The sequence below is a fragment of the Neopsephotus bourkii genome, unplaced genomic scaffold (genome assembly GCF_033783945.1).
Source record: "Neopsephotus bourkii isolate Nb327-2 ecotype Australia unplaced genomic scaffold, CSIRO-AGI_Nbou_v1 NB_1462, whole genome shotgun sequence".
Taxonomy (NCBI): domain Eukaryota; kingdom Metazoa; phylum Chordata; class Aves; order Psittaciformes; family Psittacidae; genus Neopsephotus; species Neopsephotus bourkii.
In genome coordinates, this window is record NW_026901939.1 from 649,231 (window position 1) to 672,126 (window position 22,896).

Consider the following 22,896-nt stretch of genomic DNA (forward strand, 5'->3'; position numbering starts at 1 on the left):
CTGCCATTCCCTCATCAGCCCCAGCAATGGCAGCCTCGCACCCTGTGCACACGGGGGATGCTGGGGATACAACAACCGGGAGCTGTTTACAGCCACAAGACATTGATCTGGGAGCACTGTAAAATGGAGCTGGAGCTGCATTTTCACTCACACGTGCACATCCGTGTGTGCCCATGCTCCCAGGGAAGCACACACATGCACTTCCATCCCTCCACACCCGTGTGCAGCACACATGTGCCTACCCCTGCCCGTGTGTGCCCTGGGCACATACACACCCGTGCTGCGGTCCCTGACCGTGGGTGCACCCCTAGAGCTGCACACGCTCATCCACCCTTGCACGTGTGCCCCAGGCACAGCCACAGCCACCCTGCTCTGCACACGCAGGCACCCATGGCCGGTGCACCCATGGCCACGCTCCCCGGGTCACAGCCCCCGGACAAGCCCCAGCACGAGCAGCTCAGCCCCGGGGCTCCTTGCAGGAGGCTGCTACTCAAGTGGCTGGAGCCTCCCCAGGCCCTTCCATCCCAGAGCTCTGTAAAGGAGCTCAGGACCCTGGGGCCCAGCCCCAGCTCTGTGTGCATGGCCATACCCCGCTCACCCATGCACTGAGGATGGGGGTCTTTTGCCCCATGGGGATGGAGCGAGGCCCAGAGCCCTCCCCGGGCAGGGGCTCCGTGCCAGGGGCTTTCCCTGGGTGGTTGAAAGGGGCTTTGTGTGCAGGGCTGAGCACAGGCAATGGGAGCCTCTGTGCCGGGCACCGCTGCCGGGACACACAGGAACGGAGCCAGGGGCAGTGGCAGGGATGGGGACACGGGCACCCTGGGGCATGGCCAGGCCTTGGGGACAGCCCGGGCATGGATAAAGTGAGGTTTGGGGGCACAGGGCTGTAAGGGACATGGGGGACACATGCATGGATGCTACCACAAGAGGCAGCCAGGATGAAGCTGGGGGTCAGGGGCTCACTGCAGGGATGCTGAGGACAGGATGGGGACAGGTCGCACAGGCTGGCAGCAAGGTGGCATCTGATGGCTGGGAAAGGCTCCCTGGGGGCTGCAGCACTGGGATAGCAGCCAGGCCCTGCTGGACCACAGCCACCAGCACTGGGGCACCGACAGCATCAGGAGAGGGGCGGTTGTAGCAGCGGTCATGGGTGCAACCTCTGGGCATCCAGAGCCACTGGTTACAGTGGGGCACAGTGGTGGCACTGGGGCAGCACAGAGCCAGCCTCTGGCTGCCACATCCCCATTTAACCCAGGAAGTTCCTTGTCCCTGTCCAGCCCTGTGTCCCCACAAGCTGTCCTGGGCCAGTGTCACCAGCAAAAGGCAGCAGTTTCACCCCCAGACCCACCTCAAGTGGGGCACTCCCTGCACCATAGGTGATGCTTGGCATCCCCAGCCTGCTGGAGCAGTGACCCCCCTGTGGACCCACGCTGTGGGGCAGCCATGGGGCCAGCAGGCCCCTGTCCCTATCAACTGGCAGCAGTGCCTGCGGTGCAGAGCCCGCACGGGGCAGGGGACACAGCACAGGGGCTCCAGGGATCCAAGCATGGAAAACCGTCCCTGGGGGTGGCTGCGGGAGGCAGCGCTGGGCTCCCCCTCCTCCTCCTCTTCCTCCACAGCCCCCTCTGAATGAGGCAAAGGAACCAGGAGCAGCCTGGAAGGTTTAATTGGAAGCTTCCAGGCTGGAATCAGGCAAAGGGGACACGGACACATAAATCTGGTAACTTTGATAGGGCCATGGGGAGGGATCCAGGAGCCACCAGTGCTAGAGCCTCATCGGCTGGGGGTGTGGGCAGGGGGCACAGGGGTGAGTTCTTTGGGCCTCCTCTTCCTGCCCTTCCTGGTGCTGCTCCTGCAACGAGGCTCTGAGGAAGACAAGAGCAGAGAAAGAGATGAGGCAGCTCCTGGGCAACAGCAGCAAACCCAGAGCCCCTCCTGAGGAGGATCCAAGCCTCCTCCTTCCCACCCCTCTCCAAGGACCCAGCGCCCTGCCCAAGGCTGTGGCTGCAGCCAGGAACAGCAAACCCCAAGCGGCATCTTCCAGCAGCACCAAACATCCCATTGCCAGGTGTCTGCCCCCCCAGGCTAGAACGGGGCTGGCACTGCAGCAGCTTGCTGAGGCAGGGAGCACTCCCACAGCCCATCCCCCTGCAGGGAAAGGGCTTCCCTGGGTGCCTGCCTGGGTGCGCAGGAGCACAGGACTCACCTGGGATGCGGGAGGGCTGCACACAGCTCTTGCTGCTGCGCTGCAGTTGGGCAGGGCAGCTCTGGAGCCCACCCGGGCAGGGGAAGGCGACGCTGTCAAAGAGAAAGGGACCATTTCAAAGGCCAGAGCTCAGGGCAGAGGCCCCCATCATCCCCAGCTGGCCCAGGGGAGCTGGCACAGACACAGGCAAGGATGGGGGCTCGAGCCCCAGCGGGGAGCAGAGGCAGGAGCTGCTGCACGGAGCACTGAGGGGCACAGGGTGCTGGTGCCTGTCTCACCTCTGCACTCGGCTCCGCTTCAGCGCAGGGGCTTTGGGGATGGAGGAGGTCCTCATGGCCAGCGCTGGGATGGGGGCTCTGCAGCCCAGGAAAAGAGGATTAGTGCCAGGGGATTCCCCCTGAGAGCAGGGCCCCAGAGGGGAGATCCCCAAACACACACTCAGCCCATCCAGGGCAGCACTTACTCAGGCAGGAAGGGGCTCTCCTGCTCCGGTTGCTGGCACTGCCTCTTCTCCCAGTCCCAGCATTCCGACAGGGGGACGGGAACGGGCAGGATGGCGCTGGGGGATCTGCTGTGCGGGCAGAGCTCAAAGGTCACATTGAGCTCATGGGCAGGAGGGGAGCACTGGTTCGGGGTAGCTGACACTGGCAGGGGCACACGGCTCTGGGGGACGGGTTCTGGGCAGGATTCGGGGCTGTAACCCAGTGGCACCGGGGAGCCAGGGGATGCTGGAGCTGCGGATTCCAGCCAGGGGGTGCCTGGGCTCCGTGGGCTGGGAAACTCCGCTGCCTTCCCAAGTCTCTGCTGGCCTTGCATCTCCCCCTTGATGCAGCGGCGAGGTCCCGACCGGGAAGCACTGCCCAGCCCAGACTTCCTCCTCCCAGTCGGTCTCGAAGCACGGCCGAAGAATGGAGCAGGCTCCCGCAAGCCCTGCGGGGTGGAACTCATGGCAGGGGCGCCGCACACGGGGACAGATGCCTCATCTAAAGGAGCAGGAAAGAAGCAGTCACCTCTCTGCCTGCAGCTCCCAGGAATGCCCAGACCTCAGGGCATCCCCCTCTCCCCCATCACCGCTCAGTGCACATCTGCCCAACGAGCCCCACGGCAGTCATTTCCCAGCGGGGGTTTCCATCAAACCACATTAAACCCAGAGGAAAAGAGCCAGCACAAGGAATCCTGCCCCTGGCAGCCTCAAGGCACCAGCCTGCTCCCAGAGCAACTGCCTGGGGCAATGCCTGAGCTCTCCCAGGAAAACGGGGTCTGCGGAGCCCACAGCTTGGCTACGGGGTTCATGTGTTAGCAATGAGGATGAGGAGGAAGAGCTCAGCCCTGGTCACACGTAGGCCGAGGACACAGCCAGGGGGACTTGGGCAAACCAACCATGGAGACAAAGGAGAGGGGCCAGCACCAACTGTCCCCGATCCAAATCCTCACCATCCCAGCTCCACTTCATCCTCTTGGCTGCAGTGGCCTCGCTGAGCTCTGCAGACCTGCTCAGGGGCCCAGCTTGCTCAGGGCTCCCACCAGTGTCCTGAGGGACCAGCTGGGCCAGTTCCTGCAGCACAGACTCCAAGGCAGGAGTGAGCAGGTTGGCAGCCTTCAGAACAGAGTAGATCTTCCAGATGCCGCTCAGGCCAGAGGCCACAGGCCTGGGGACAGAGACAGGAACCAGTCAGCAGGTGAGCTTGAGCCAGTGTCACCGGGAACAGAGGCTCAGCACCAGCAGCATCACCTCTGAGACACCACCTCAGCTGGGGCAGAGCCCATCAGCAGAGGTTTGGGGCAAGGGAAGCAAACTGGAAGCTGTGAGGTGCCCAAATGTGAATCTCTTGCTGGAGAACACCGAGCTGTGTGTTCACCTGCTGCTTACAAGGGACCAACCAGCACCTACAGACCTCTTGCTGGCCTTCAGACACTCCTTGGCTTGGCTAGAGCCAGATCCAGGCCCACGTCAAGGCCAGCTTCCCCCAGAGCCCTTTCTAAAGAGCTTCATTCTGCCCAGATGCTCGGGGCAGACCCATGAGCAGATGGTGCTGTGGGAGCCCTGCCAGGGCAGGACCTGGGGGAGCCAAGGCAGGAGCAAAGGCTTGAGAGGTAGTTTCAGAACTAACACCGCACGCTTCAGGCTCCAACAGTTGCTGTGCCTGGAAACCTTCAGAGCTGGCATTTCCAGGAGAGATTGTTCCATGGGATTAGATCCCAGGAGCCAAAGCCCTTGTGGTACAGGGCAGGCAGTCATCCGAAAGCAAAGACGTGGGCCCGTCTTCACTAGACCACCCCCAGGATGGCTCCATACAACAGCAGGGTGGGCACCCCACCTTCCACAGGCACCCAAGAGGACACAGGGAGGGCAGGAGGACACTCACTTCTCTGTGCGGCGGCCGGACAGCCCCTGCAGAGCGCTGCTTCCTCCAAGCCTTGGCTGCTTCAGTCCCAGCCGCAGACCTGCCCGATGGGATGCTCTAGGGCTGCTGGTAGGCATTTCCTCTGGAGCCTGGAGCAATCACCCCAAATTCCTTACCCATCCAGCCCAGGGTTAGCCCACGTTTGAGCTGACTTTGGTCCCCAAATGCTTGTTCCCTGGGAAGTTAAGGGCTTTCGCTAGCAAACCACAGCCCAGCACGTGCTGAGCCAGGACACACGGACCCGCCGAGCTCCTGCCATCTCCCAGCAGGCCCAGTGCAACCCGTGAGAGCCCCAGCTTCTTCTGGGCCCTGCTCACCACCCCAAGCCCTCCTGTGCTGCCCATCCCTCCTCTCACCTCCTCCTTCAATTCCAGCTGCATCTGAACAGGCAAACCAGCCTGCAGCTCCTGCTGCTCTCCATCCTCCAACCTACAGAAGCCAGAGAAGCAGGCACTGAGCCAGAGAAGATCCTCTGCTGAAGCACCACTTTGCAAGAGAAGTTTTGGGGTGGATCAAACACAACACTAGGCCTTTACAACCCAGCTTCCCTCGGGGCTTGTGTGCTCTGCTCCAGCAGGTTCAGAACCGAACCCAAGCACAGTCGAGATGATGCTGCACACCAGCAGCTCCTCTGCTTCCTGACAGGCCCCAGGCTCTTACCAGCACTAAAACCCTGCAGGCTCCTGGACACAGGGGACACCAGGAGGTCACACACAAAAGCTCTCTTGCTTCTTTTCCCCTCATCCTCACCTGGGCAGCTCCCCTGCGCTCTCGCTGGACGGAGCCTGTGGCCCTGCTGCCTGGTTCTCCGCCTCACGGGCAGCATCCTCATAGCCACGAAGCTTTGCCCTCAGCTCTGCCACCTGCAAGGAGGGATCTTCTGTTGCTCAGATGGTTTCCTGAGCCCTGGAGCTCAGAGGTTTGCATCCCAAAGAGACCAAAGCTACAGACAGAGCCCTGCCCTCCCCACCAGCATCTCACCTCCCCTCTCAGCCGCTCACACATCTCCACATATTCACAGACGTGGGAGTCAGAGCTGTGCGTGTTGCTCTTCAGCTGCAGAGACGGGGATAAGACAGAGGTTAGAGAAGCCCTGGGGCAGCACATACCCTCTGCTGAGAGCAGAGCAGGACAGCTCCTCAGCCTCCTCCAGGATGCAGGGTCCCCATGGAGCCCCAGTGAGGCTGCAGCACATACAGTCTGCACTCAGGGACCTACTGCCACAGGCACAAGCCTTTGCAGGCTCTGGGCTGGGGAGCTTTAGCAGAAGCCTGGGCACACACTGTCTGCAGCTCCAGCAGCTGCTTTCTGCCCACAGCAGCACCCCCAGGGCAGGAAAACTCACGCTGGACAAGGGATGCTCCCACTCATCTACCCCAGCATGCAGCAGACTCCCTCCCATCCAGCAGCAGCTCCCAAACCCACAACACATCAGCATCACCACATGAGCTCCTCACCGACAGCTTGATCTCCTTGGCCCTGCTGGCATACTTGAGGGTGTTGTAGGTGTCCTCGTAGGCCAGCACCGAGGGGCTCACTGCTGCCACCATGACGCTGCGGCAGTTGCCCCCCAGGCAGTCCTTCAGCAGGCGTGTCAGCTTGCTGTCCCGGTATGGGATGTGGCTTTTCTTGCCCTGGAGCAAGAGAGCCAGGAGCTGCTCAGCTCTTGGCCCTGGGGCTCTCAGCTCCTCCCCCGGAGTCACCCCACAGCACCAGCAGCACTGAACCTTGAGGACACCGCTCACATTGAGCCCCCCCAGGGAGCCACGCGGGGAACAGCGTTACCTTTGCATCAGCCAAGGCGTTGATGACGTTGATGAGGGCCAGCAGCGAGCGGTTGATGTTGGCCCCCTCCCGCAGCCGCTCTCCCCTGGTGTTGGCCACCGACGCTCGCTCTGAGCCTGCCAGGTCAACCAGGCTCATCTTGGCCACCTTCAGCCCCCGACGGAGGCTGCCAGGGCAGTCCTGCTGCTTCACGTGGATCTGGGAGGACAGAGATGGGTGAGGCTGCAGCTCAACAAGGCACACGGGGGCGGTGCTTGGAGGCGGCTCAACAGCAGGGCAAGAGGGTGATGTTTGGAACAGGACGGCCAAGGGGATCGTGTGGGCTGGGAGGCAGAGAGGAGCCTGGCGCTCAGTGGTGACAGGAGCAGCAAAACCATGGAAGGGATCCTGCAGGAAGTGACAGGGCTATGGGAAATAATCAGCATCTCCTGTGCTTGGTGCACGAGCAGGGCAGAGCCGGTTGGGTCCCCAGAGGGCAAAACATCACTCAGAGCCCCAGCCCCAGTGCATTTTGTCAAACTCAAGACACCACTGTGGGGCTACAAGCACCCAAAAGGCAGTGGCTCTCTGTGCCCCCTTGCAGGCATCAGCCAGGGCTTCCAGTGCTGAGCCCAGATCCCAGCTGGTGTGGGCAGGGAAGGACACAGCCACCAAGGACTCATCGGGCAGCATCGCTCCCTAACTTCCCCTTCTGCATCCCTAAAGGTCTCCCTGGAGAACGCAAACGCTTTCCCCACAGCCTTAAAACACACTCAGCCCCCAGGGAACAAAGCCTGCATGGACTGGAGGTGCCATGGAACTGCTGGAGCCCACAACAGCTCCTGCATCCTCACCAGACTGGGCCGTGCCTGCCAGGAGGCAAAGCTGGCAGCGGGAAGGGCACGTTTCCAGCACAGCCAAAGGATTCCCAGCAGGCAGGAATCCAGCACCCAGCAACAAACCCAGCTGGGATGCCACCTGGAAAAGCATCCAGACACGGGGATGGCCCCCTGCAAGCAGCCATGGGTGAGACACCAGGTTCAGACTGAAGCTGCAGTCAGAGCCCTCCATCTCCCCATGCAGCCGTGACCGCCCTGCTCGTTCAGGAGAGGGCCTGGCTGCAACTGAACTCAACTGGCAGGTTTGCACAGGAGAGCACCAACAAACTGGGGAGCCTGTTTGCAGAGCCCTGAGGGAGTGTAATTCCCAGCTCAGTGCCAAGGCAGACCCTGCTCAAGGCACGAGCACGAAGCAGCCCCTTTGCTCTGGGGCAGGTTTTAGGGACAGCCCCCACATGCTGAGTCCACAAGAGTCAAAAGCACACAGTGAAGTTTCAGCCCCAAGAGACAGAACACCAAGCTGAGAGCATGGAGCTGCCTGGGAGGGGTGGCCACCAGCATGACCAGTACCTCCAGTTCTGCAGCAGTGGGGCCAGGGCCCTCTTCAGCCCCATACCTCTTTGCTTTACCCCGTGGCACATGAAGAGCAGTGGCAGGAACCCCAGTCCTGGCATGGCCTTGCTTCCTCCTCTCTTTTTAAGCACAAGCCCCCAGTGACACTGCATCCACCAGCCCTCACCTGGAAGATGGCATGAGAGCGGGAGGAGACAGCGTTGGCATCAGTGGGATGCTGCGTCCGGTTCCTGTTGCCGTTGGCCAGCATCTCCAGGAGCTGCTCTGCTGATGCAGGCTGGGAGAGAACAGGAGAGGGATGATACCAGTGTGCCCCATGTGCAGGCACAGACACAGCCCAACACAGAGCAGCCACAGCTCTGGCATCCTGCAGCACCGGGGGCCTCGTTTCAGCTCAGGCTCACGTTTGCTGCCAGGCAGGAGCTGTGCAGGTGGCACCCCCCTATCTTCAGACACCCCCTGTCTCCAGGACACATCTGCTTTCAGAACTGCTGGAGGGGCAGCACTGCCCATTCTTATACCTGCTGTGCTCATTTTGATACCTACCTGGTGGAAGGAGAGGCCCTGAACCACAGCTCCTCGCTCAGGATCCTCCCGGATAGCTAGAGGTCCCTTGGGCTCCAGCAGGTCATAGATCTGTTCGTTGTACACCTGAAGCAGGGAACTCAATGTAAGGCTGAGGTTTGGTTCCCCAGTGCTGAGCAGGGAGAGGAGCTTTGGACAGAAGGGTCACCCATGACCTCGTGTCCCACTCCCAGCACCACCTCCAGGACATCACTACCCCCCGAGCAGCTGATGGTGCTCTAGGGGACAGCTCAGGAGGGCTTTCAAAGCAACTCACTTTGCCACAGCTCCTCTAAAGCCTTTCCAGCCAGGAACCCCTCATTGCTACGTGCACCATGGCAAGGAAGAGAAAATGCCACGACTCCAGACAGGAGAAACCAGAAACACCAGTTCACTGAACTGGCAGGGTGAGCTTGCTTCCAGTTGGGCGCCCTGGGGACACTGGGTACCCTGAGCACCCTGAACGTGGCCCTACAGGGTCTGCATCCACCCCAAATCTTAGTGATAGAGACCCAGCTGCGGCAACCACAATGCACCTCCTGGTAGCAGACTAGGACCTCACAGCTCTGCTTTCTGGCCTCCATCCTCTTGTACAGCTCCACCATAGTCAAGTACATGATGCCAGGGCTGTGCTCCGAGCCCAGCATGGTGTGGGTTTTCCCTGCTCCGGTCGCGCCATAGGCAAACACTGAGAGGAGAAAAGGTGAATGGGTGAAAGAGTGAATGGGAGCAGCAGAACGTCTGCTCCTTGCTGCAGAGGAGATGTGGAGACCTTCCCGCAGCAGCCCCTGCAGCAGGGCTCGCTCACCGGCTCCCAGAGACAAGGCAAAGCTCATTACCCTCTGCACTACCTGCAGCACCCTTCAGTGCAGGCTGTTTCCTCATTGCAGCCTCTCCAATCTAGCAGAAGCAGAATGAGTCCCCAAACCATCACTGCTTGGATGCTCCAGTCACCTCCAAACTCTTCCCTTTAACAAACCAAGCAGCCCCATTCCCCCATCTCCACCAGAATGGGTTTCTTCATCCAGCCCTCATAATTCATCTCATTTTTCCACCCCAGTCTTTCAACACCCTCTTTAAAACATCCCCATCAGACATGGACACGCTGATCTAGAGAGCCTCAGCCCTTCTCCCTGTTAGCAGCACTCGGGGCCTCGCCACTCTCTCCTGTGAGGATCCTGGAGCTCTCTTATGCAGACAGAGACACGAGCCGTGCCTGCCAGGTGGGCCCGGTGACAGAGGCAGCCTTCAGCGCCTCGCAGAGCACACGGGGAGCCAGGAATAGCATCCTGCAGCGCCAGTGCCCGGCCCGGCACACGATGAGACAGGAGCGCGCTGTCTCCCGCTCGCTGCCTGCCTTGCACAAGGGACGAGCTCATTAAGGCACCGTCTGCTGACAGCCTGCAAACGGCACAAGGGCTGCAGCACCACGAGAGGAGCTTTCAGGCCCAGCTTCATGGAGCTGCCAGCGTGGGAGATGCTCAGGAGGGGGACAGCAACCCCCAAAGCACCCCAAGATGTGGCAGCTGCACCCCAGATCCCTCCCCAAAACTCAGCATCCCCTGTGGGTGCAGCCCCACATCCAACCTACCTTCACTTCTGCCACAGAGCTCTGCTGACTCCTGCTCAGGTCAGTGCCCACCAGAACCCACAGCTCCCTCCCAGTCACCCAGATCCCAGCCTGCTCCCAGCTCCTGGGTTATCCCATCACATCTGTGTTAAACCACACAGCCTTCTGGTTGGACTTTCCCAGCCCAGGCAGGTCTCTCCCACAAACCACATCACATCCGGAGCACACTTGCCATCACTAAGGGATGCAACCAACAAGTTGAAGGCTGCAGGTTTTGCACTGCTGTTGTGCCCCCCCACCCCCCCACTCCCAACTGCCTGGGGGCTTCCAAGCTCAACCCCCAGCTCCCCCAGGCAGACGGGGCAGGAGCTCCCACAGGACCCAAGCCATTGGCCGGCTCTTACCAGAGCAGTTGGAGCCCTCGAGGACGCTGTCCAGCAGCCCGGAGGCGCTGTGCTGGAACACCTCCTCCTGCGTGGCCTCTTCCCCAAAGACCCGGTCAAAGACAAACTCCAGGTCCTTGCCCTTGGGCCCCCGCGCGGGCTCCGCGGGGCTGAGGACGATGCCGTGCTGGTTAACGACGCGCACGGCCGGGGGCAGCGCCCGCTCACTGCGGGCCAGGGGCCGCACACGCACCACGACAGCCACGGGGCCCTCCTCGGCCGGGGGGCACGGCCCCATGGTGGCAGCAGGGACAGGCACCAGGTGCTGGGACGGCTCCGCTCGGAGCTCCAACGTCTCACAACGGAGCTCGCGCACTGCGGGAGGGCAACGGCTCAGCGCGGGGGAAGCGGCCCCACCCCTGCCCTAACCCCAGAGCCACCGGTACAACCCCAGCGTTACCGGTACAACCTCAGAGCCACCAGTACAACCAGAGAGTTACCGGTACAACCCCAGAGCCACCGGTACAACCCCAGCGTTACCGGTACAACCCCAGAGTTAACCGGCACAACCCCAGAGTTAACCGGCACAACCCCAGAGCCACCGGTACAACCTCAGAGTTAACCGGTACAACCCGAGCGTTACCGGTACAACCCCCAACGGCCTCCCCAACGCCCCCACATCCTCTCCACCCCGGCACCATCCCGTCCCGTCCCATCCCGTCCCATCCCATCCCGTCCCGTCCCGTCCCGTCCCATCCCATCCCATCCCGTCCCGTCCCGTCCCGTCCCCTCCCCTCCCCTCAGCCCCTCAGCCCCTCAGCCCCTCAGCCCCTCAGCCCCTCAGCCCCTCAGCCCCTCAGCCCCTCAGCCCCTCAGCCCCTCAGCCCCTCAGCGTCCCTGTCCCACAGCCCTTCCTACCGCCTCGGACCCCTCACACCGCCGCCCCTCCAGACCCACATCCCCCCACAGCCCCTACACACGCCCCACATCACCCCCTGAGCCCCACCCGCTCCCCTCAGACCCCTTTGCGCTCCCTCCAAGGCCCCCCACAGCTCCCACCTCCACTCTCCGCACCGGCAGCGCTCGGTACTCAAACGGCAGCTCAAGACCCGCCCTCAAATCTGATTGGTGGTCTTGCCACGCCTCCCCTCCTCATTGGCTCCGGGGGTCACGCGCCCCGCGAGGTGCCCCATGGGAGTTGTAGTCCCGCCGTGCCCTGGCCGGCCGCCATCTTGCCCCGCTTTGCTCCGTGCCGGGGCGGGCCCTGAGGCGGCAGAGCCGGCGGTGCCAGCGGACGGGGAGCAGAGGAGGGCCCACGGGGGGCTGAGGGGCCTGAGCTCTGCCCCCAGTGCCAGCTGGTGCAGTGGCTGCAGCCACCCCAGGCCTTAATGGTGCCCTCCTCAGCTGACAGCCCTGGCACTAAGGAGCCTCCCGGTTCCCTGGTGCTGAGGAGCCCTGGGCCCCCTCCCGTCCCCAATGGCTCCGTCCTCGAACCCGGCCCAGGAGGTGGCCGCTGCCCCCGGGCCCCCGCTCTCAGCGCTCATTGGGGCCGGTCCTGCCCGTACCGAGGGGAGTGAGCCCGAGGGTCCCCACAGCTCCGCGGGGCCTGACCTCATCCCCCCGCCATGGCCCTGAGGGGACCCCCACCATGGGGCTGTGGGGACAGGGACGTGGAGGGGGGGCACCCGCAGTGTCCCCATGGAGGTGGCCCCGGGGACACCAAGGGAGCCCATCCCGAGCGGGGTTGGTTGGGGGGGGCACAGGGAAGGGGGCCTTTGGCTCTGCCCCCCGTGGGGACACAGACAGCAGACGGGGGGAGGTCACAGCTCGGCTTTACCATGGAGCCCCCCCCCCCCGCCCCAGTGCAGCCCCCCCAGTGCACAGGGCTGGGGACAGGGGGGCACCTTCATAGACATCTCCATGTCCTGTACATCCATACAGCAGGACCCCCCCGGCCCCGGCAGCGCCCCGCGTGTGGGGAGGCAGTGGGGAGCCATGGGGCCAGGGAATGGGGGTGCAGTGGGGAGGTCCCCAGCTTCTTGCTGGCCCCTCAAACCCCTATTTCCCCCCCCCAGCCCTGAATTAGCAGCCATGGGGTCAGCTAACGGGAAAGAGGGGTTGTGGGGCACCACAGATGGCTTGGACCACTGCGGGGGGGGGATGCTGTGGGGCTGAACCATGGCAGAGGGAAGCTGTGGGGCTGGTCATCAGTAGGGAGAGGCAATAGGGCCGGACAGCAGTGGGGAGAAACCATGGGGCTGGATAGCAGCTGGGTGATGCTGTGGGGCAGTGGAGGTTACCATGGGGTTGGGGGGATTCTGTTGGGCCAGACCACAGCAAGGGGATGCCATGGGGCAGGACTGTCACTGGGGGATGCTGGGGGGCGATGCCGTGGGTCCAGGCTCAGTCCGAGTAGATGATGAAGCCGGAGAAGGTGCTGTACTTGTTGTTGTTGCCGCCGTGGGCTTTGCCCCCGTCCAGCTTGATGAAGACCTCGTCGCCCGCATCCAGGTGCAGGATGACGCTGTTGCTGGCGTAGTCGTAGTTCTGATCGGCATCCTGGGCGATGGCGCTGGCCCGGACCTGCGCAGGGGACACCGCGTTACCCGGCCTTGGAGCCCATGGGATCCCCAGATCCCAGCCACAGCCAGTGCCGGTGCGGTGTGGGGAGCCCTGGGTGCCCACCCGTGGGTGGAGGTGGCTGCTCCGAGCATCACCCAGAGCCTCACCTTGAGCTGGCAGCTCTGGGTTTGGATGGGGGACAACGGCACGGACATAGGACCATGGCTCTGGATTTGGGTGCGGGAGCACGGCTCACACATGGGAGCCCATGTCTGGATTCGGGTGCATGATGATAACTCAGCCACGGACCCTGACTGCAGGTTTGGGTGCAGGACCACGGCTCGGACATGGGACCATGGCTGCGGGTGCAGATATAGGACCACAGCTCTCACACAGAACCCACATTGAGATGTGGCACCACAGCTCTGACGTGGACCTAACCCCAGGTCACACATAGCTCCAGATCCAGATGGGGACCACATCCTGCACACAGGACCCCATCTCCCAGCCCAGCCCCAAACCAACTTAATGAACCCCACACAGGCTTCATGGGGATCGTGAGCCCGACCCACCCCAAACCAAGCCTTGAGCTCAGGCAGCTCCCACCCCGCTGCGGAGCGGGATGCAGGGGACAAGGCCAGGAGGTGCCTGGAGGAGCAGCTCTGTGGCTGGAGCCTGCTGCTGCTGCAGCATCATTTGGGTAATCAAATCCAGGCCGGCGCCTTGCGGGGCCGTGCTGTGGCGCTGGGTGACAGGGACAAGCTGGCAGGTAAAACCCCAAGCCAAAGGCAGACGTGATGCTCCCGACTGCAGCCAACGAGAATGGGCTTTTAATTGGATGGTGCCAGGCGGGGAGGCACCGGCGAGAGGCTGCGGGGTCCCAGATGTGGGCTGGGAAGGAGGGGTGTCCCCAGGGAGCCCCTAGGACAGTGTCCCAGGGATGTGCTTCCCCTTGGGAATGCAGCTCCTGCTCCCCACGCTCACAGGAAGCCTGCGATGGTGGGGGGCAAGCACTGTTAACTCTGGAACCTACTGGTCCCATAGGGCTCGCTGTCATGCAGCCGTTTCCTTCGTGCCATCACCATCACCCTGAGCCTACCCCGGCAGCACGGGGGTCCCTGTCCCCAAGGCTCACCATGGGTCACAGTGCCCAGGGAATGCTGCCTCGCCGGGGGTTGTGTGAGGAAGAGGAGCAGAGGAAGAAGCACAGGGGGAAGGAAAAGGAGGAAGAGCCTTGGCTTGGCACTGGGCTCTGCTGCCATCCCTTTTCCCTTGGCACCGTGTGCCCTGGCACTCACCAGGGCCAGGCCGAGCCAGTGCCACCAGCGCCCCCCACCATGGCCTCGTGCCCCTCGTCCTGCTCCGTGCCTCAGTTTCCCCGTGCCACAGCCACAGGTGGAAACCATGGGGGGACACATGGCCCTGCCACAGCCGCTGTCACTGACCCCAGGGACACCGCTGGGGGTGTCACCATCCCTGGGGGCACTGCGGGATGGTCCCCAGTGTCACTGCTGCACCCAAGGGCCCTGGGCTGTTGGGGTAGGGGGTGCTCCTGTGTGGAGGCTGAGCCACTCGGTGCCTGGGGGACACCATGTGCCACGGCCACCATAGCCCAGGACACCCGGTGTGTGTCAATGGGGCCCCCCCAAAACCCACAAGTGTGGTGGTGGTGGGTGCTCCCCTCAGCTCCCCCTGGCCAGGGCAATGGGTGCCCCCTGGGGACCCCAAACCCACCCGGTTCCAACCCAGTTCCCGCTGCCCCTCTGGCTTCATCCACGGGCTAAGGCAAACCAGAGCCATTGCAGCTCCCCAGGCTCTCATTAGCTCCAGCCCCGACACGGCGGTGATGGGCTGTGCCCCAAACCGGCAGCGCCCAGAGGAGAGAGAGGGCTCAGAGCGATGGGGGGCCCAAGCTCTAATTGCCTTGGAGAATACCGGGATTGACCCTAATCCAGTGGGAAGCCCCCTGGGACCCCCCAGTTAACGCAGGGTGTAATGACTGGGGGCATTTGGGGGGTACCCGTCTTAATCCGAGCCGAAGCGCTCCGGAGCGGCTGCTTCAGCACCACCGGAGCGCTGACAGCTCCTCAGTAATTAACAACCCGTTAATTGAGCTGCATCCCCCGGCCGGGAGCTCCGCATCCATCCCCTCCCATCGACCCCACACGGGCTGGAGCGCGCCGAGGGAGGGGAGGAGGTTGGGAAGGGTTGGGGTGGGGGGGGGGTCCCCAACACTATTCCAGGGGAGGGAAAAGGGGGTGAGGGGGGTGTTGGGGGGTGCTCGGTCCGGAGCTTGGGGGAAAGACCCAGGCGTCACTGAGAACCCCCTGGAATTTGGGGGAGACAAAAGAAACGAACCAAAGGGAAGGAGATGCCAAGTGTTTGGGTATGGGGAAACGGACAGGGATGCACAGCGGGGCTTGGTGCCGGCAGGAAACGCTGGGAAGCGGGAGCAGGGTGGGATGGATCCCACCGGTGACACCCAAGCGGATGGGGCTCGGGTGAGGTTTCGGGGGGTCAGGGCCATGGCTTGTGTTCGGGTTGTGACTGGGGGGGGGGGCACACGGGGTGGGGAAGGGGCAGCGGTTTGGGCATCACCCGAACGCCGCGGGGATGGAGAGGCTGTGTCTGGGCATCGGGAGGGTTTCCCGATGGATTGGGATGGGAGGAATGATGGGGGGGGGTGGGAGGGGGTCAACAACGGAGCCAGCATTGAGGTGCCCCCCCCATGTTGTCCCCACATAATACCCCCGCACAGCCCGGCAGGGATGGGGACATCTCTCCTGGCACAGCAGCAGCAGCAGCAGAGCCGGCTCCGGGCTGGGGGTGCAGCACCCCTAAAGCAGGGCAGGCGCTGCCCCCCTCCAGGCCACCACAGGCACTGACCTCTATGGAGGAGCCCTGTCTCCCCCCCCCACCCCGGGGCAGTGCAGAGGGGCCACGGGGGGCAGAACACCCCAGAGACACAGCCAAGGATGGGACCGAGGGGGGACACATCAGGGCAGCGCGGTTCTGGAGCACCCAGGGGAGCATCTCCAGGGATGAGGCACCCTGGGGATGCAGCCAGAGCCCAGCATCGCCACCGGGAGAAGGATGGAGCATCCTGGGGGAGCTTGCCCAGGGCTGGGAGAAGGATGTGGCCCAGCGGGAATGCACCCAGAGCCCATCATGTCATTAGGAGAAGGACAGGGCCCCCCAGGGGTGCATCTCGATAGCCAGGAGAAGGATGTGGCACCTTGGGGAAGCGCCCAGAGCTCATCACTGGCACGGGGAGAGGGACAGAACATCCTGGGGGTACATCTCTGGGGATGGGAAAAGGATGGGGCACCCTGGAGGTGCACCCAGAGCCCACCATCACCTCTGGGAGAAGGATGGAGCATGCTAGCGATGCATCCCTGGGGCCAGAAGGACAGAGCACCCCAAGGGTGCACCCAGAGCCCACCACTGCTACCGGTAGAAGGATGTGGCATGCTCTGGATGCATCCCTAGGGTAGGAAAAGCACAGAGCACCCTAGGAAAGCACCCAGAGCCCATCATTGCCACCGGGAGAAGAGATAGGGCACCTCAGCAATGCATCCCTGGGGCCAGGAGAAGGACAGAGCACCCCAAGGGTGCACCCAGAGCCCACCACTGCTACCGGGAGAAGGATGTGGCATGCTCTTGGTGCATCCCTAGGATAGGAAAAGCACAGAGCACCCCAAGGAAGCACCCAGAGCCCATCATTGCCACTGGGAGAAGAGATGGAGCACCCTTAGGAAGCCCCCCAGAGCCCGTCCCCAGTGTTTGGGGGGGGGCAGCAGCAGGTCCCGTCCCCTCGGTGGGGCCGGCAGCCGGGATGCCCAGCCCTTACCTGGCCGTTCTTGCAGAGGTCGGCCCACATGCTGGTGCCATCGCCGCCGCGCATCAGGACGTGGTAGGTGAAGAAGTAGGTGCCGGGGATGGCGCAGGTGAACTTGCCCGAGGCGGCGTCGTAGCTGTTGCCCAGGTTGGTGACCACGTCGTCGAACTTGAGCACCTCGTAGCCCTCGTGGGGGTTCTTGAGGCCGGCGTAGAAGGCGACGCGCGGCACCGTGCTGTAGGTGGCGGCGCTCACCGCGCCCGTAGCCCCCGGTCCCGGCAATCCCGGCGGTCCCGGCCGCCCCGCTTCACCCCGTGCCCCCGCCGGTCCCGGTGGTCCCGGTTCTCCCGGCGGTCCCGGAGGTCCCGGTTTCCCCGGTCGCCCCGGTTTGCCTTGAGGACCTTGCACCAGGGTGGAGGGCGGCGGGAGGGGGCCTCGTTCCGCCGGTTGCTGGGGGGGAGCGGCGGGGCCGTAGGGCTCGCAGACCATGCGGCAGGTGCCCAGCATCTCGTAGCGGCCGTCGGTCCCGGCGGAGCTCACCAGCACCGGGATGAGCACCACCAGCACCAGCACCATCACCACCCCCGCCGCGGCCGCCAGCAAAGTTTTCCGGCCCAGGCTGAGCCGCCGCCCGGCCGGGGCCCGCTGCCGCCCGGGGGGGGGAATGGTGCCGGTGGGGGGGAGCAGGGCGGCGGCGGGGGGGGGATCGGCGGCGGCGGCTCCGCTCCGCTGCGCTCCGCTGGCTCCGGTGCGCCCCGCGCCCGCACAAGCCACGCCCACTCCCGACAAGCCCCGCCCACAGGACACGCCCCCCCAATCAAACACCACACACACACCACCCCCTCCTCTCCGGTTCTCCATGGGACCCCCCCCCCGTTCCTCCAAACGGCGGCCACCCCCCGGGACCGCCACCGGTGTCCGCATGGGGGGGCGGCCCCCAGACCCCCCCCCCGTGCCTCAGTTTCCCCTCCCCGTGACAGCGGCCGCGCACCCCCCCCCCCGCGATGCTGGGGATGACGAAGGCCGCGGTGACAACGGAGCCGTCCCCGCGGGGCGCTGAGCACCGGGGGGGCTTCGTGGCACGGGGCCACGCGGCTGAGCCCGCTCCATCGCCCGCCTCGGCGGGGACAGCGGGACGCGATGGGAAGCGACAGCCGCCGCCAGCGCCGGGGGTGAGCGAAGGACGCGGGGCCGGGGGGGACACAGGCAATGGGGACAGGGCGATGGGGGGGGGGGCACAACACACACAGAGCACAGCGCGGCCCCGGGGCTGCTCCCGGTGCCACCCGCCACAGGTGACAGCGCCGAGGTGGCACCAACACCCATGGGGTCCATGGGGTCATCGTCTCCCCCCCAAGACCCTGCCCCAAGGGACACACGGAAAGGGGACAGCCCCCCCAGCCCAAAAGAGGAGGGGACCGAGGGGACACTCAGCAGCCCATCGATCGTCCCCAGCTCCCACAGAGGCTTTACTTTGATGAGCAAGAATTAATTAGTCAGCTTTAAGGAGGTGATTTATTCCTGGGGCTTAACGAGGCACGGTTGGGGGGGGGGCAGAGTGTTTTGGGGTGGGGGTGCTGCCACCCCCGTGTCCCCCCTCAAGCTGTCACCATCGTGGCACTGCCTCCGTCCCTGGCTCTTTCCTCCATTCTGCCCCTCTTCCCCCCCTTCACCCCATTCATTCTGGTTTAACAAGCACCTAAAATCACACCCGATTGAGGCCACCGGACCTGAGTCATGGCCACACGGTGCCGCGGTGGCCCCGGCACACCCCGCTTGCATCAGGGCACTGAAGGATACAGGGGACATCCCTGGTCCTGGCCACTGGGTCCTTGCAGTGGGGACCCCAGCCCACAGGTCATTGTGTCCCCATGGCATGGCCACTACCCCAGGCCACCCTGGGCCACCACATCCCCATGGCATGGGCACCACGTCCACAGGCCATGTCCCTATAGCCGAGCCGGGATGGCTTCACCACTGGCCTGGGATGGGACCAATGCTGCAGCTGGCGCTGACCGGGTACCCCAAGGCGCTGCCTGCCCCTGTTGCCAACCCCTGCATGAGGAGGTGACGCAGCGCAGTCCCCCGGCCCGGCTGCATCCACCTGGGGATGGCAAACTGATGAGAAGCCTCCGGAGGGCCCTGGCTGAGGAGGGAGGACAAAGGCGGGAGGTGACAGCGGTGGCAGCGGTGGCTGCGGCAGTGGCTGCGGCGCTGGCTCTGCTCGACGCCAGCCGCCGCCGCTCCTCTGCAAAGGTTAAGCAAACAGCAGCGCCGGCACAATCGATGCGCGCCCGAGCCCGCCGCTGTTTGCTCTGCAGCATCACGCGGGGAGCGGGTGGGTGACACCGAGGGGATGCACCCCCCCATGGCTCACTGGGGAGCTCATGAAGGGGGATTTGGGTCAGGCTTTTGTGGGGGGCAGTGCTGGGCCCTGCCTCAGTTTCCCCTCTGGGGGGCACAGGGATGCGGCACGGCTGCTGTGGCAGCACTGATGGCTCAGCAGGAACATAGTACTGGGAGCTGGAAACACCCAACAACCCCGATGTCAGCCCACGCTGCTGAGCTTGGGAAGGGAGCTGCTGCTTGCAAACTGTCCCCGATGGTTTTAGGTGCTGGCCCTCAAACTCCTACTGTGTGCATGGGGCCCAGAGGGGGCTGTGGGAGCACATCCATCCATCCCTGAATCCATCCATCCATCCATCCATCCATCCATCCCTCCATCCCTTCATCCATCCCTTCATCCATCCATCCATCCATCCATCCATCCATCCATCCATCCATCCATCCACCCATCCCTCCATCCATCCCTGCATCCATCCATCCATCCATCCCTTCATCCATCCATCCATCCATCCACCCACCCATCCCTCCATCCCTCCCTCCATCCATCCCTTCATCCATCCATCCATCCCTTCATCCATCCATCCATCCATTCATCCCTTCATCCATCCATCCATCCACCAACCCACACCTCCTTGCATCCACACATCCTTCCATCCATGAATTCATCCACACATGTATCCATGCATCCATTTGTCCATCATCCATCCATGCAGCCATCCTGTGTCCCTGCATCCAGCCATGCATCTGTTCATGCACCCTTCCATCTGTGCCTTCATCCACATACGTATCCATGCACCTATACATCCACATGGATGGCTCGCTGTTTGGTTGCACACTTGGATAGAGGGTTGGCCAGTTGGCCACATGGCTGGATGGCCAACGGGCTGGGTGGCTTGAAGGCTACCGAGGTGGCTGTTTGATGGCTACCTGCTCACTTGCCTGGCTGGGTGGCTGCTAGCTGCCTGGCTAGCTGGCAGTGGGGAGCCAGTGGCCAGCTACCCAGCTGGCTGGTGGCTAGCTGGCTAAGTGGTGGGCTAGCCTCCTGCCTGCTTGGCCCCTTGACCAGTTGGCCCCAGGTCTTGCTGGCCAGTGGCAGGCTCATTGAACATGGGGCTGGAGCAGAGGGGACTGGAGCTGCTGGGACCTGTGGTGCTGCCCCCAGTGTGCCCCATGGCTGGGGTGCGCAGTGGCACTGGGTGAGAGCCTGCGGGAGGTGCAGGGGGGGGGCACTGGGGAGTATCCTGCACAGTGACAGCGTGCGACACCCCAGGGCATGCAGTGATGGTGACAGTGGGTGACAGCCCGAGGGCCATGCAGTGACAGTGACACTGGATGATACACTGTGGGACAGCAGTGATGGTGACAGTGGGTGACAGCCCGTGGGCCATGCAGTGATGGTGATAGTGGGTGACAGCCCGAGGGCCATGCAGTGACAGTGACACTGGATGATACACTGCGGGACAGCAGTGATGGTGACAGTGGGTGACAGCCCGTGGGGCATGCAGTGACAGTGACACTGGATGATACACTGCGGGACAGCAGTGATGGTGACAGTGGGTGACAGCCCGTGGGGCATGCAGTGACAGGGCACCATGCACCAGGCACTGATGGTGACTCTGGGTGACAACCCATGGGAGCTGCGGTGGCACCCGGCAGCCCCGCAGTGATGGTGACACCCCTGTGTGCCCCACAGTGACAGTGACACCGTGTGACACCCCACGGCGTGCGACAGTGACACTGTGAGACCGTGGGGCTCTGCAGCAGTGCTGGGTGACACGAGTGGGACTGGGCAGCCACGGTGTCACTGTGACACCGCAGGGGCTGTGCTGCACCCCGGGGACCATGGAGGGGTGGTGACAGCAATGACACCCAGGGCCATGCAGTGACCTGCCAGCTCCAGGACATCTGCACTTCCCATTCCCAGTGGATACCCTGGGATGCTGCTCTGCAGGGAGAGCACTGTGGCAGGAACGCTGTGGGACAAGGATGCTCCAGGTAAGGGGTGCTCCAGGAGTGGGATGAACTGGGGAAGTGGTACACCAGGGACGGGGTGCAGTGGGATGGGGGTGCAGCGGGATGTGGTACACCAGGATGGGGTGCAGCAGGATAGGGGTGAAGCAGGATGGGGGTGCAGCAGGATGGGTGCAGCGGGATGGGGGTGCAGCAGGATGAGGGCGCAGTGGGATGGGGTGCAGCAGGATTGGGGTGCAGCAGGATAGGGGTGCAGCAGGATTGGGGTGCAGCAGGATGGGTGCAGCAGGATGGGGGTGCAGTGGGATGGGGGTGCAGCAGGATGGGGTGCAGCAGGAAGCGGTGCAGTGGGATGGGGTGCAGCAGGATGGGGGTGCAGCGGGATGTGTGCAGCAGGATGGGGGTGCAGCGGGATGGGTGATGGGATGGGGTGCAGTGAGATGGGGTGCAGCAGGATGGGAGTGCAGCAGGATGGGGTGCAGCAGGATGAGATGCAGCGGGATGGGGGTGCAGCAGGATGGGGGTGCAGCAGGATGGGGGTGCAGCAGGATAGGGGTGCAGCAGGATGGGGGTGCAGCAGGATAGGGGTGCAGCAGGATTGGGGTGCAGCAGGATGGGTGCAGTGGGATGGGGGTGCAGTGGGATGGGGGTGCAGTGGGATGGGGTGCAGCAGGATGTGTACAGGGAGGGGGTGCAGCGGGATGGGGGTGTCCATCCATCACAAGCCCTTAGCAACAGCAGCAGCACGGATCCACCCCAATTGCCAGCAGTGAAACGTGGCTGCGGGAGGTGCGATGAGCTGGGGCGGCCTCAGCACCCAGCACCAGTGCTGGGAACAAGGGCTCAGGATGTCTCCATCCCGTCCCGTCCCCCCCACCCCGGCTGGGTACGCGCTGCCCTTCAGGCCCCCAGCAGGGCCATCAATCGCGCTGTCGATGCCACCCAGCAGAGCCATCCGTCACCAGCGCTGCCGCTTGTCCCCGAGGGGGGCTGCACTCTGCGGCCAAGCCCCCAGCTCCGGAACCCGGCCCTGGTGGGGCCCAGTCGGGTTGAACCCACACTGGGGAAGGGGGGGGCTCAACCAGGGCCACCCCAAACCCATCCCCCCCCGCCCCGTTAACCCTGTTAGCGGCTGGCGCACGTCAGCAGGGCCGCAGCGGAGCCGCAAATGCGATTACGGGGCCGGTCTCGGCTCCCGTCCCCCCCCCCCCGCTCCCGCGGCCCCTTCCCCCGCAGCGCTCCGGCTCCAGCCCCGAGGGGCTCCCGGCACCGCCATGGACAGGGGAGGGATGCACGGAGGGGTCGCGCTCCCCCAGCACTGCCCGCAAAGGGGGGTACCGAGGGTTGGGGCTGCACAGGGTGAGTGAGGCAGAGCTGGGCCCAGGGGATGGCCATGGCGTGGGAACGGGGCTCGGCCCCAAAAGGGGCTGTGACGCCTGCGGAAGGTCCCTGTGCTGGCACTGGGGACGGTGAGGATGCTGCCTGGCTCTGCTGCATCCCTGCCTGCACAGGCAGGAGGTGGGCAGGGGCTGCAATGCCGGCCTTTCCCTAGTGCCAGGGCAGGGAGATGGGGGGGTGCCTGCAGGACAAGGGGGTGGCAGTGGGACAGGGGGGAGGCAGTGGGACAGGGGCAGGCAGTAGGACAAGGGGGTGGCAGTGGGACAAGGGGGTGGCAGTGGGACAAGGGGGTGGCAGTGGGACGGGGAGTGGCAGTGGGACAGGGGAAGACAAGGGGGTGGCAGTGGGACAAGGGGGTGGCAGTGGGACAGGAGGGTGGCAGTGGGACAGGGGAGGCGCAGGACAAGGGGGTGGCAGTGGGACAGGGGGGTGGCAGTGGGACAGGGGTGGCAGTGGGACAGGGGGTGGCAGTGGGAC

The 22,896-nt window shown here is 63.9% G+C and overlaps 2 protein-coding genes across 2 annotated transcripts; both read right to left on the reverse strand.

Annotated features, from left to right (window-relative positions):
* Positions 1 to 1,773: 1,773 nt before the first annotated feature.
* Positions 1,774 to 10,602, reverse strand: KIF18B (kinesin family member 18B). Its single transcript, XM_061368884.1, has 15 exons — positions 10,326 to 10,602; positions 8,888 to 9,039; positions 8,334 to 8,438; positions 7,954 to 8,064; positions 6,397 to 6,594; positions 6,069 to 6,245; positions 5,593 to 5,667; positions 5,362 to 5,474; positions 4,968 to 5,040; positions 4,573 to 4,700; positions 3,641 to 3,855; positions 2,670 to 3,189; positions 2,485 to 2,562; positions 2,207 to 2,298; positions 1,774 to 1,865 (listed from the first exon to the last, which is right to left on the reverse strand). The coding sequence occupies exons 1-15, from the start codon at positions 10,600 to 10,602 to the stop codon at positions 1,774 to 1,776; spliced, it is 2,406 nt and encodes an 801-aa protein (XP_061224868.1).
* A 1,991-nt stretch (positions 10,603 to 12,593) lies between these two features.
* Positions 12,594 to 17,425, reverse strand: C1QL1 (complement C1q like 1). The gene is made up of 2 exons (XM_061368881.1): positions 16,717 to 17,425; positions 12,594 to 12,887 (listed from the first exon to the last, which is right to left on the reverse strand). The coding sequence occupies exons 1-2, from the start codon at positions 17,278 to 17,280 to the stop codon at positions 12,708 to 12,710; spliced, it is 744 nt and encodes a 247-aa protein (XP_061224865.1). The 5' UTR covers positions 17,281 to 17,425; the 3' UTR covers positions 12,594 to 12,707.
* Between the last annotated feature and the right edge of the window lie 5,471 nt (positions 17,426 to 22,896).